Source organism: Megascapheus bottae, chromosome 8, assembly GCF_031878675.1.
Source record: "Megascapheus bottae isolate mThoBot1 chromosome 8, mThoBot2.hap1, whole genome shotgun sequence".
In the NCBI taxonomy this organism is placed as follows: Eukaryota; Metazoa; Chordata; class Mammalia; order Rodentia; family Geomyidae; genus Megascapheus; species Megascapheus bottae.
The window spans coordinates 71,375,832-71,388,340 of NC_143516.1; the positions used below are offsets into that span (position 1 = coordinate 71,375,832).

Genomic DNA, 12,509 nt, shown 5'->3' on the forward strand with positions numbered 1-12,509 from the left:
ATGAAAAGGCTGACATGCTGAAAATCAGCAACTTCCAATTAAAATACTTTGCTTTTTTATTAAAGAACTTATTAACATTGATTTTTACATCATATTTCAAATGAAATGTTTAACAAACAAGTGTTCAAGAAGGGAATCTCTATATACAATCACTGGCACTTAGTTTTTAGAACATAATCAACATTAGGCTAAGGATTTATATATCATAGATACATATTAATTTATGAAATAAAACATATCTATAGTCATAGGTTTTTAATACTTTGCTTTTTTAAGCGACAACACTCAAATAAGGACAAATTTATGAACAGAAAAAATTCCATATGAGAAAATACTACTGACTTAAATTTTGGGAGCTGTGAACCAAGAAGATATTTTTCATTGGGGAAAGAATAAGGTCTATTCACTATAAGCACATGGTATCTTTTTATTATAGGTATTAACAGTATACTTTTTAGAAATCTTGAAGTCTATTTAAAAAAAAATTTTTTTTTGTGCTAGTCCTGGGGCTTGAACTCAGGGCCTGAGCACTATCCTTGGGCTTTTTTTCCTCAAAGCTAGCACTCTGCCACTTGAGCCACAGCACCACTTCTGGCTTTTTCTATGTATGTGGTACCGAAAAATAGAACCCAGGTCTTCGTGCATGCTAGGCAAGCACTCTACCTCCCGGCCCCTGATGTCTATTTTAAGTATGTTCTGCTTCACTTAGAATGTTTACATACTTATACTTCCAATTATAATTCCTACTTAATATTTGTGGTAGATTACAGAAGAGTATATATATAGCACATTATTTTTTAGCAGAACCACTGCATTTAATTAGATGCCTGGCAAATATATGAAATCATAGCCAGGCGCGGTGGCTCACGCCTATAAATCCTAGCTACACAGGAGGCTGAGATCTAGGACCAAGGTTCAAAGCCAGCCAGGCCACATAAGGACCTGATACTCTTATCTCCAACTAACCTCTAGGAAATGGGAAGTGGGGCTTGGCTCAGGGACAGTTCCAAAGCCAAGCCCCATGACCCACACACAAAAAAATCTATCTATATCTATATCTATATCTATATCTATATCTATATCTATACACACACACACACACACACACACACACACACACACACACACACACACGAACCTATTTAAATCTGTAAGAATTAAAGCTCAGAAGAATACTGCTTTGTTGTTGTTTTGTGCTGGTCCTGGGCCTATGCACTCTGGGCCTATGCACTATCCTTTATACATTTTTTACAAAAGGCTAGTAGGCTAGTACTCTGCCACTTAAGCAACAGCTCTACTTCTATCTTTTTGGTGATTACTAGGGGGTTAAGAATCACAAGACTTTTTCTACCCAGTCTGGCATCAAACCACAATCCTCATGTCTCAGCTGTTAAGTAGCTGTTAAGTTACAGATTAATGTGTCCATAGAAGTGAACTGCTCTTGATCAGAATCATCTCTTCACTATTTGGCTGTTGAAGTCTCACTTTACTCCCCATCTCTTTTGGATTATACATAAGACTGCTAGACTGTCTAATGTGTCATGGTCCTACATCAAAGCTTGGATTATAATCATGAAATTTTTACTACAAAATCAATACATGCTTGTAAAATTTTCAACTTATGCAAAAATGAAGAAATCAAAAGTCTCCAGCATGGGGATGGGGACTCTTGCACAATATGTAAAGTATTTAATACCACTACCTATACAATTAAGAATGGTAAATTTTATGGTGTATTTCATCATGATATTTTTGTAAAAATCACCATACAAATGACAGACTATGAGGAGGGGAAAATTGCATCCTATTACTGAATGAACTTACAGCTTAATCAACTAATGATTAATGGACATTTCAAGTTCTAGATTTTCACCTTGACAAGAACAGAACCAGGACCATTCCTTAATATAAATTATACACAGCAGCTTGTGTCCCTACTCTGTAAAGTATGTGACTTCTGTTTGCACTAGTATATCAAAAACAGACCCACTCTCTCACTTTTTAAAATCAACATTTTAAAAATAGCCTCCTGAGTTCTCAGGTGCTTCATACAAACTATGCTGTTTTTGTAACCACTTGCCAATGGATAGTACAATAGTCATAATTTCAAGCTCATAGTTTAAGGCTATAAAACATGGAAATTCTTTAGAATGAGACAGAGAATACACCTATTTAGGAACAGCTATCTTTGTGGCAAAGTTGACATATTTTCAACTCATGATGGAATATTTTCTCAGACCCCTTTAAATAGTAAAAAAAAAAAAAAAAAACAAATTTCCCCATGCCTAATCAATGTTTTCCTCACCATGGGAAACAATGACTCTTCTATTCTCCTATCAATACCAGACCCACCCTTTTCTCTCTATTTCAGTCTTCCTGCTATATGATCCCATAATGATAAGTTCTACATTTTACTCCCATCAATTCTCCTTGTTATTACAAAAACTACACATACACAGCTTAGGTATTCTTAATCTAAGTTAAAACTTCACAGCTTAACGAAATATATACAAGTGCCTAATGGGTTCCAATATATGGTAACTTTACTATATTTGACATGGCTTACAAAATATCTTTATTTAAAGGGGCTGCTTTTATTTTGAAGAGAATTGGTTTTTCATTTTCAATTTCAAAAAGATTGCCCTCATTATAAACATCACTTTTATCCTATATATTTTATTTTATACATTATCCTATATATTATCATTTTTATTCCATGAAAGATGAGAATCTCCTTTAATTATCTTCGGTTACAGAAACTAGGGCAGAGAAAGACTGAAAGATTTCAGTATCCCTCAGCTAGTTAAGTAGGAAGGCTTGTACTATAATGGAATCTTCTGATCTGGGGAGCTAGAACTATTTTCTTTAATCCAATTCCATCAAAAGCCATGTATTTATAAGTATGCCTCACTACAAAGAACTTAAAATTCTGAAAATTAAAAAGCAACCTTCAAGTAATTTGTAATTATCTGAGCTAAAGTTGTAAAGCAGGAAATGAATAGTCCAAAATTTATCTGAGGCTACACTCAAACATTTCTTCATGATCTCATTAATCTGTTGTCCCTGTACTAAGCCCAATATCCTACCAATTTATAGGGGAGGAACATAAGTGGATGTGGGATGAGTGACCAGACACAATCTATACTCAACTAATGAGGTAGCCTCCCAATCACTGGCAACTGAATGAATCTGAATCCTTCTGATCAAAGGCCCAGTATAGCAGTCTTTCTTGACTGAATAAAAACTCAAGAGACCACAAAAGCAACTAGACACCAAAATACTAAAAACAGTATTCAGAAAGTTAGTTTAAAAGTTAGAAAGAATAAATCTTGTCCAAATTAAGTGGTTTAAACAGTGCAAATTACCATAATTTTACAAACATACTTATAATAGCATAGGTTATGCTTGCTTATGCATATGTATAAACCAAGCACACGGGTGCACACGCGCATGCGCATGCACACACACACACACACACACACCTTTCTCTTTCTCTCTGACACAAATCAAGACAAACTAACAACAAATGCATTCTATAAGATAAGGGAATATCTGTGCAAACAAGTAATTGTAACTCCTCACAGACATGCACCTTGTTCAGTTACAGAACAGTAGTTGGAATAATCAGTACCAAGACGAGCTGCTCTTTCATTAATATGAAGGCATAAGTAGTTGGTGAATAAAAACAATGAGAGATCTAGAATAGAAAAAGCCTAAGGCAAATGGAAGAAGTTTAGCTCAGGACAATATCATAAAGAATTATAACAAACCATAAAAACTCTGTGAAAATGAGTGAACAGGAGAAATCACAATAATGCAGTAAAATGAAGAAAGGACTTTGATCTTAAAGGCATAATATCCAATCTAAAATTAGTAGCTAATGGATAATTCTACATTACCTTAAGATTTCAGATTAGTGTTTTATTTTGTAAACTGATTGATAAATGTTTTAAACTGTCCACATAAGAAAAATGACAAGAATGTGAATTAATGCACCTTCTATCTGGCAAATATCATGTAACCCTTTTATTAATTACAATAAAAAATATTAAAAAAAGAAAACTGACAAGAAAGGCTAAAATGTTTTAAGCTACATTAAAGTTTCAAATCAGTATTACATCTTATACAAACAATAAGGCATGTCCAACGTGCATTTATGAATCTACTTCACAATGAGAGAGGCTGTCAATTCTGCTATCTTTGTCTATACCAGAACCCACCTGAGAACAATAACCTAAATGAGGACAAGGTAAAAAGTATGTAAAATGCTACTTAATGTCTTCTTCTAGGCCTGTGGTGAGAATTGATAAACAAAAATGAAATAATATACTTCATATTTCAATAACAGGAGGGGAGAAGGAAGGTCAGGAAAGGCAGGGGAAGGGAGGGGGAGGAGAGTGCATGTGCTGACTTAATTACTCAGCCCTTCTGGGGCATGTTCACCATGGGCTGCATCACCTCTACTTCAGGACAGACCTCCCACACCTCTAGTTAATAGTTAATAAATTATAGGCAACCAATTCCTTTCTCTTTAACCTTAAGGTTTCAGGCTAGCATTTTATTTGTGAACTGGTAAATGTTTTAAACTGTCCATTACAGAAAGTGATAAGAAAGGTAAAAATGTAAGGCAGCTCAGTGATTCTACCTCCCAAATGTTCCTTCTGTCCAGGGACCACAAATGCTTTTTCCGTTTTTAATGGTATTTGAATGTAGTCAGCCTGGACAACCTTCAATATGTAACAAGGCTCTTTCCTTCCCACCAGCAATATATTTATAAGCAGAGTCTTGTCCAGCTTTTTCTGACCATGACTATCACAAAGCAAATTCTTCATTACATGACAAACTGAAATGCTTTCTAAACAGTTGTCTCAAAAGAAAAGTTAGGGATCCTACTTTGGTTAGGATGAAAGGGAAATTATAACCAATATTTTTGAAAAGTGCTTAAACTTCCTTTCAGTTCCCATCAAGCTCTAACTGATCCTTTCTTCTTCAAATTTTCCTGCTTTCATTAGAATTACCAACTTTTTATCATGCTCTCAGCTATACAATGTATCTTAGAACTAAAACTGAATAGACTACCTTCATAAAATTAACTTTTGCACAAATGTAATTAATGTTGAATTATGAAAGCTATCTGATGGATGAATAAAATCTCTATTCCCTTAAGAGGTTAGCATTAAAGTGTGAGAGAACTGGGAGGGGGGAATCTCCCGCCTTGGTATCTAGACCACATTTTCCAGAAAAACGACAAAATCATTGCTACCAGTTATCTTTAGATAACTTCTCTTCCTGAGTTCATAGCCAGATGAAATATTACAGTTTTACTGCAATATTACAATTACTTGCTATCTAGAATCTTCCTCTAATTCATTTATTATAGAAAGACAAAAATTCTCAAGTAAAAAAAATCTATCTCTAACTCACTGTTCAGACCATGGTTTATCACCATTCCATAGCACTACATGGGACCACTGAAGTATAGGTCAGTATCCTTACTAGATATCTTACTGGCTATTCCGCAATTCTTGAAAGGTGCTCCAAAGCTGTCTGAACAACAGCAAGATGCAGAGGAGTTGTAAGTTGTAATATGTCCTTCAAAAGCAAAGCACTGACAGCTGTGTCTATCTGTGCATGGATGGCCACAAAGCATTAGATTTTATTTGAAAAGAGTATGCACAATAAAAAATGGTTTATCTGTTTCTCTAAGTAGGAACAGCAAGAAAAATTAACCCATGAATTGAAGAAAATGAAATTTAAGTTAGGAATTTTAACATTAGTCTAAATTTCAAACTGAACTCTTTAAGCAATTATCATACATGTCTCCTACCTTCCAGTTTCCAAACCTCAATTGTTCCCTATTTGCATTACTCTAAAGACAAAGAAATGCATTTTTTTTTTGCTATTTACTGTAGTTCCATGAACTTTACTAGTATTCAATAAATCCTAACTGAATTTCTTTACTTGAATGTCAAAGGTTTTAGGTGGTCAAAGCCTATCTGCACACATAATAAAAAATGCCAAAGAGCAGCATGGAGTTGCATTTATTACCAGACTCTGGTTTAAAGGAGATAAGAATGTGGTAAAAGTAAATGGATGCTTCGCATTACCATTTTTGACTGAATGTGAACATGCAGCTTTGAGTACACCCATGCTACATGGCCATGCACTCTCCTTTAGCTTTTACACTCAAGGTTGTTAATCTACCCCTAAGTCACATCTCTCCTGCTGGATTTTTGCTGGTTACTGAAGAGTCTCATGAATTTTTCTGCCCTGGCTATCTTTGAACTTCTATCCTCAGATCCCAGCCTCCTACTCAGCCAGGTTTACGGAAGTGAGCCACAGCTTCCCTGCTACAATAATTTTTTGTTTCTAACCTTGCCTTTCTATACTCTTATTTATTCTCAATGGAGTAGTCAAAATAATTCCTTAAATATTAAAACCAGTTTATTACAACTTTGATATGCCTCCAATCGTGTTTCCAAGTCACCCACATCAAAAGCTACAATTTGGTCAGAATCTGCTTACCCCTCACTCACTTCTGTATCTTGCAGGCAGCTACTGGAGACCCTTTACTATGACTCCCTGGCATGTTATTGCTTACAATCCTCCCCCCCCCCCGCCCCAGTCCTGGGGCTTGAATTTAGGGCCTGGGCACTGTCCTTGAGCACTTTTTGGTCAAGGCTAGTATGTTGGGGGCAGAGTGACCTTGGACCTGCACAACTGAGTACACGATGACTTTGAGCTATGTCAATCGCCTCTTGAGACTTGATTGCTGTTTTGTATGAATGTAACCCCTGGCAATTTCTTGATTTTAAGAAAAATAGTTAAGATTGGAACTTGAAATAAACAGGGCTAAAGTCTTAAGTTCTCAGCCTTATTCTTGGGCTGCTGACTTACGCTGTAGACCTCCCAACCCTATCTTTTTCTTTTCCAAGTCCTCACCCCCTAAATCAGGAATCCCCATTCGCTGCCCGCTGGCCCTGGCACTTGTACTCTACCACTTGAGCCACAGTACTACTTTCAGTTTTTTTCTGTACATGTGTTACAGAGGAATCGAACCAGGGCCTTGTGCATGCTAGGTAAACACTTTACCATTAGGCCATACTCCTAGCCCCTTGCCTGCAAATCTAAATATGTGTACCTTCATCAGGTTTGTTCCAATGATACCTGCACAAAGTATCATTGTCTACCTTAATAAAATTGTAAGTACTCTCCTTTTATCTGTTATTCACCACAATAATATTTTACTTAACTATTATGTCCTCAAATAGAATGGAAGCTCTCAGAAACCAAGGATTATTACTATTTTCTTTTAGAACTATCTCCCTAATGCCTACAATGGTGCCAGGATACATACTCAGTATGTATACATATTCAATATTTAATAAATTTATAGCTTAAGAATCTTGTCATATAGATCTTACTTCCCCCCACCCCAAGTCCTGGGGCTTGAACTGGGGGCCTGAACACTGTCCTTGAGCTTTCTCAAGGTTAGTGCTTTACCACTTGAGCCAAAGCACCACTTTCAGCTTTTTCTGTGTATGTGGTACCAAGGAATCAAACCTAAGACTTTGTGTATGCTAAGCAAGCACTCTACCACTAGCCACACTCCTGGCCCCTAGATCTTAGGTTTTTAAATTATAATCTGATAGACCAGGCATTTGGAATGGCAAAGAAATACTATATTGATGAAAAAGAAAAATAAAGTAAGATGTGTCCTCACTTCAGTAATGACACTTTTCCTTTTCTCTCATTTATAGCAAAGAAAATAAAATACCAAAGTTAGGAGGACAGAATTCAACATAAATATATTCAGAGTCCCTGGATTGAAGTTATTTTTTTATATTTCTAATATACTACTTTTCACCACTAGCAGAATTTTACCTCCAGGCAGTACATCTGTAATGACATGAAAGCTTCCTTAGAAATGAATAAAACATTCCCATTGTACTTAACACAAAAACAATTCACTCAATAGGAAGATCAATGTATGAAGTTCAACTTTATCCTTCTATCTGCTGACTTTTATTATCTTTCATTGTTATCAATATTTCTAAATGTTTTTACTGTTAATTATAACAAGACTCAGATATTACTGCAAATAACCATTAGAAGCCAATTCTTTTACAAGGGAGAAAAAGAACTGTTAAAAAGGGACTAGTTAAGATATTGGCTAAATAATCTTTTCTCCATTTTTGCTTTTGCTGAGATGGCTGAGTTCTTAGGTGCTTGCTCTTTAACTTAAAGGAAGTATCTGTGTCAAATCCTTCAAAGACACTTTGTATGACTAATAATCTAACCTTTTCATTTTTCTAAAGCATTAAAGCAATATGGTCATGCTCTAAATTTAAAAAGCTTACATTATTTGAAGACAGACAAGCACCCCTTAAATGAAAGCTTGTTTACTTAATCTTCTAGCCATGAGAAGAAACAGGATATTAGAGTGATTAAGTGTAAGATGTGAATTAGACACTTGATCAAATACATTGTAAATACGAAGTAAATTTAAATTTAATCCTGAATATTTTACAATTAAGGCTATGGCACAATTGGTTTGAAAAATCAAGTGGGATTGAAGACTAAGGAGAAAAAAAAAAATCTGCTCCTTGATTTAAATGAACTGTCACATTCACCAAGCCTTTTGAAGATGTTTGATATTTTCCCCCAAGGACCTCATTACTGTTTCAGTGAAGAAAGTACTGACAGGCATTGGTTTCCTTACTAGAGATTTGCATTTTGTGAGAAATCTGAAAAATAACATTATATTAAAATATATGTTATATATATATTTTTTTAGTATAAAGTCATTTTTTGAAGTTAAAGCCTTCAATTCAAGAAAAGGTTTCAATTGTTTTGTAAGTAATGGTAGATTTCACTTTACTTTTATTACTTACCAAGTCCTAACAGATCAACAGTGGGCTCTGCAGTCTTTTTAGGGCTGGCACTTTTTCTAGTCTCCAATTGTTGATCTTCTTTCTTCTGTAGCTTTAAAATAAGTAACAAAATGTGTTAATTTTTCTTAAATTAAAAAAACAAATCTTTTAAGCCTCAACTAATTATAAAGACTTTGATAGTGAATATAAGAAGTACGTAAAACACAGTATAATGAAGTACAGAGAAGTTTTTATAAAGAACAAGTGATCTTTGAAAGTAGAATGGTAATCCTTACACTCTGAAAACCAAAACAATAAGCAAACTTAAATCCTAGTGTAATTGTTCTTTATCATTACATTCTTTTTGAAAAAAAAATGCATTTCATACTATTTCCTTGCTTCTATTAATATACTTCTATTTGCCAATATTGGGGTTGGCCTTGGAGTCATTGTGAGTCCCATCATCCGTATTCATCAATGCATGAGATGCAACTGCACCAAAAATCCTTACAACTCCTTACCCTCCAGAGCTAATTGTGTGTGTGTGTGTGTGTGTGTGTGTGTGTGTGTGTGTGTGTACACGCATGCCTTGAACTCAGAGATTGGGCACTGTCTCTGAGGTTTTTGACTGAGGAAGATAAATTATTAGTGACCTTAATTATTGAGGTAAAAAGAAATATTACTAGTGGTAAATCTGCATTCTTTGCTACATTGTATAAATCTAGCATTTCAAAAATCAAACATTTACTATTATTACCCAGAGATGAATTTATTTTCTGCTTGTCACTAGTTACAATAGCCATTCCAACAACCTCTATTTACTAGGGAAGCAGAAGTACCCTGTTCACCACTCCAAGTCTGCTTAGTTTGTACAGTACAACATATGTTGCCTTTTCTCCATTCCCCTCATTTTAAAATGTTCTTATTCAAAAGTAAGTTGGAAGTAGTGCTGTGGCTCAAGTGGTAGAGTGATAGCCTTGAGCTGAAGAGACAGCGCCCAGGCCCAGAGTTCAAGCCCCCAACCAAAATAAATAAACAAACAAACAAATAAAATAAGTAAAAGCAAATAACTGCAGCATAATTAAATAAACACTTTGGACAATAAACAGATGTGTGATATGTTATTCTTTCCTGGGAAATCTTTTCTAAAATTAAAGAATTCCTCAAAAAAAAAAAAAAACCTTCCAAAAGATTTCTTCCTTAACAAAATGTCTGACTTCTTGCATAAAAGAAGTAATTTTCCGGTGGGTGGGGGGGAGGGTAATGGGTACCAAGACATGTGAAAGGGTATCAATGTATGTGAATTAATGCACCTTCTATCTGGCAAATATCATGTAACCCTTTTATTAATTACAATTTAAAAAAAGCTAAAAAAAAAGTAATATTTTCTTTGAATATTTTCTATTAATTTGTATCTTTATTTTACAGACCAACTCTCTTATGTGTTACAAAAAATAAGATAAAATTGGAACATGAACAAGGTCACGAGGGAAGCTGCGCTCGGGTCTCTTGGCATTTTTCTCCTCCTGTGTTGTCTCTGCGCTTTTCCGGCGTCATGCTGGGACAAAGCTTATGGAGGTTTACAACCTCTGTGATCCCTCGGGAGCACTAAGAGGAGAGCCTGGGGAAGACTGCCATTTTCCGTGGAAAACAAGTGGCGGCTATTGGCCATGATGACTGTGTACTTTGCATCTGGATTTGCTGCACCTTTTTTTATAGTGAGGCACCAGCTGCTTAAGAAGTAATGGTGTCCGAAGTCATCCATTTAACAGATAAGAAGAATGTATGAAGCGACCCAGACTCTGGAAAATGGATTAATCTTTCCAATTCAGCACATGCTTGTAAATAAACTCCTGACATGAATGTTTGGTGTCTCCTTTCTGCAATAAGGAATATGATACTCAAACGTATCTTTATGTGGTGTTTTCTTCGGTGTTCATACATATGTATCTGAGAATGGTTAGAATTTTAGTCATGGGACATCTGTGCTTCCAATAACATAGATTGAAATTCTAGTAAATATTGTAAGGCTTCTGGTTTCTAGACCTATAATCCCAAACTGGAAGCTTTGCCTTTATTAGGCTGAATAAAAATCGAAAAGAAATAATGTACAAGAAAATAAGGGTTGTATTCCCTAGTACTTAGTTTCTGATACAAAACAGAAGTGGCTTAGAAAGGGAACGCAGATATTTTCAGATTCCTATAGGGTACAGAAAGAATCCCCTAAACTTAAATATAGGCCATATGACCTTAAACAAATTTAAAAAAAAATTGTTATGGTGAGAAACAAATGTGCCCATAATTATGCCTTTAGGATGACACATTTGAAATTGCCTGCTAGTAAAAAAATACATTAAGATCAGTGATGTCTTTGTAGGCAGCACACAAGAAACGACTTAATCAGGAACCAAGGCAGATTGCCAAAAACCACCACTTGCCATTTAATTAGGGAGATATGGTGTGTTTGTATGCTTCCTGGAAAGTAAGACAAACCAGGGACATGCATGTTGCTAAAATATTAATTGCACACACTAACTTATATATATAACCCCTCTGTACGTCAGCCTGATAATAAAATTAGTTTTTTCTTTTTAACGTGGCAGAATGAGGAGGCACATCCCGTCTCCTATTTACTTCACAATTAATTAGCCTCCTCAAGCTTTGATAAGACTTTTTTGTCTCTTATCTGTATTCCTAGCTGCTCAGGTGGCTGAGGTGCAGAGAATTATCATTGGAAGCCCAGGCAGGGAGGTGGTATAGTTCCAGTGGGCAAGTGAATACACGTGTGCCCTAAGATTGCTTATAAAGCCAACATTTTATTTTAATAGACACAAACCAAAGAATGTACTATAGCGATAGGGAAAATTTTTCTCTTCCATTGTAGAAATGCAGAAAATTTTCCAAAGAACATTACCTTGATCTGAGACCCTGATAAATTACCTCCTTTCAATCACCAATTAGCCCATATTCTCATTCCACAGAAACAGCGACTTATTCCATCACTGGTTATTTTCATCTTCAGAACTTCATATGGTTTATAATTTTTACAAGTAAACATTTAGAACATCCTAAAGATGCTTCAGATAAAACTTAGCAAGTATAGCAAAGATATGGAACCAACCCAGATGTCCCTCAGTTGATGAGTAGATCAACAAGATGTGGTATTTGTACACAATGGAATTCTATGCTGCTGTCAGAAAGAATGACATCGCCCCATTTGTTAGGAAATGGAAAGACTTAGAAAAAAATCATATTAAGTGAAGTAAGCCAGACTCAAAGGAACATAGGCTCAATGGTTTCCCTCATTTGTCATAATCAGTAGAAACCTTGGGCTCTCCTAGCAGAGATTTGCAATAGAACAAAACCTAGATACATAAGGCCAAATGAAAGGACCTCTAGGATACAGAAACAAAAGCCATATAATGAGTGATTGTTGTCCTTAATGTACTATGTTATCTCTCATCTCTTTTGCTATCCCTTGATTATCTGATATTGTTACAGTATCTTACTTTGTTATCTGATATATTGGATATATTTGTATTTGGTTATTTGAACTTGAATAGGGAAGGGGGGAAAACAAGATGAGGGGTGGGAGTGGGGGGGAAGGGAAATGGGGACCAAGACATGAGAAAGGGT

The 12,509-nt window shown here is 35.4% G+C and overlaps 1 protein-coding gene and 1 pseudogene across 3 annotated transcripts in view; one reads left to right on the plus strand and one right to left on the minus strand.

Annotated features, from left to right (window-relative positions):
- The window catches only part of Smap1 (small ArfGAP 1), a 109,153-nt gene that overhangs the window by 14,694 nt on the left and 81,950 nt on the right, over window positions 1-12,509 (minus strand). For all 3 annotated transcript variants that reach the window (XM_090338594.1, XM_090338595.1, XM_090338596.1), the window contains one exon: window positions 8,895-8,985. In XM_090338594.1, coding sequence (XP_090194720.1) covers window positions 8,895-8,985 — 91 coding nt within the window. The remainder of the gene's footprint in view (window positions 1-8,894; window positions 8,986-12,509) is intronic.
- LOC150060147 (cytochrome c oxidase subunit 7C, mitochondrial pseudogene) lies at window positions 10,429-10,646 on the plus strand (annotated as a pseudogene).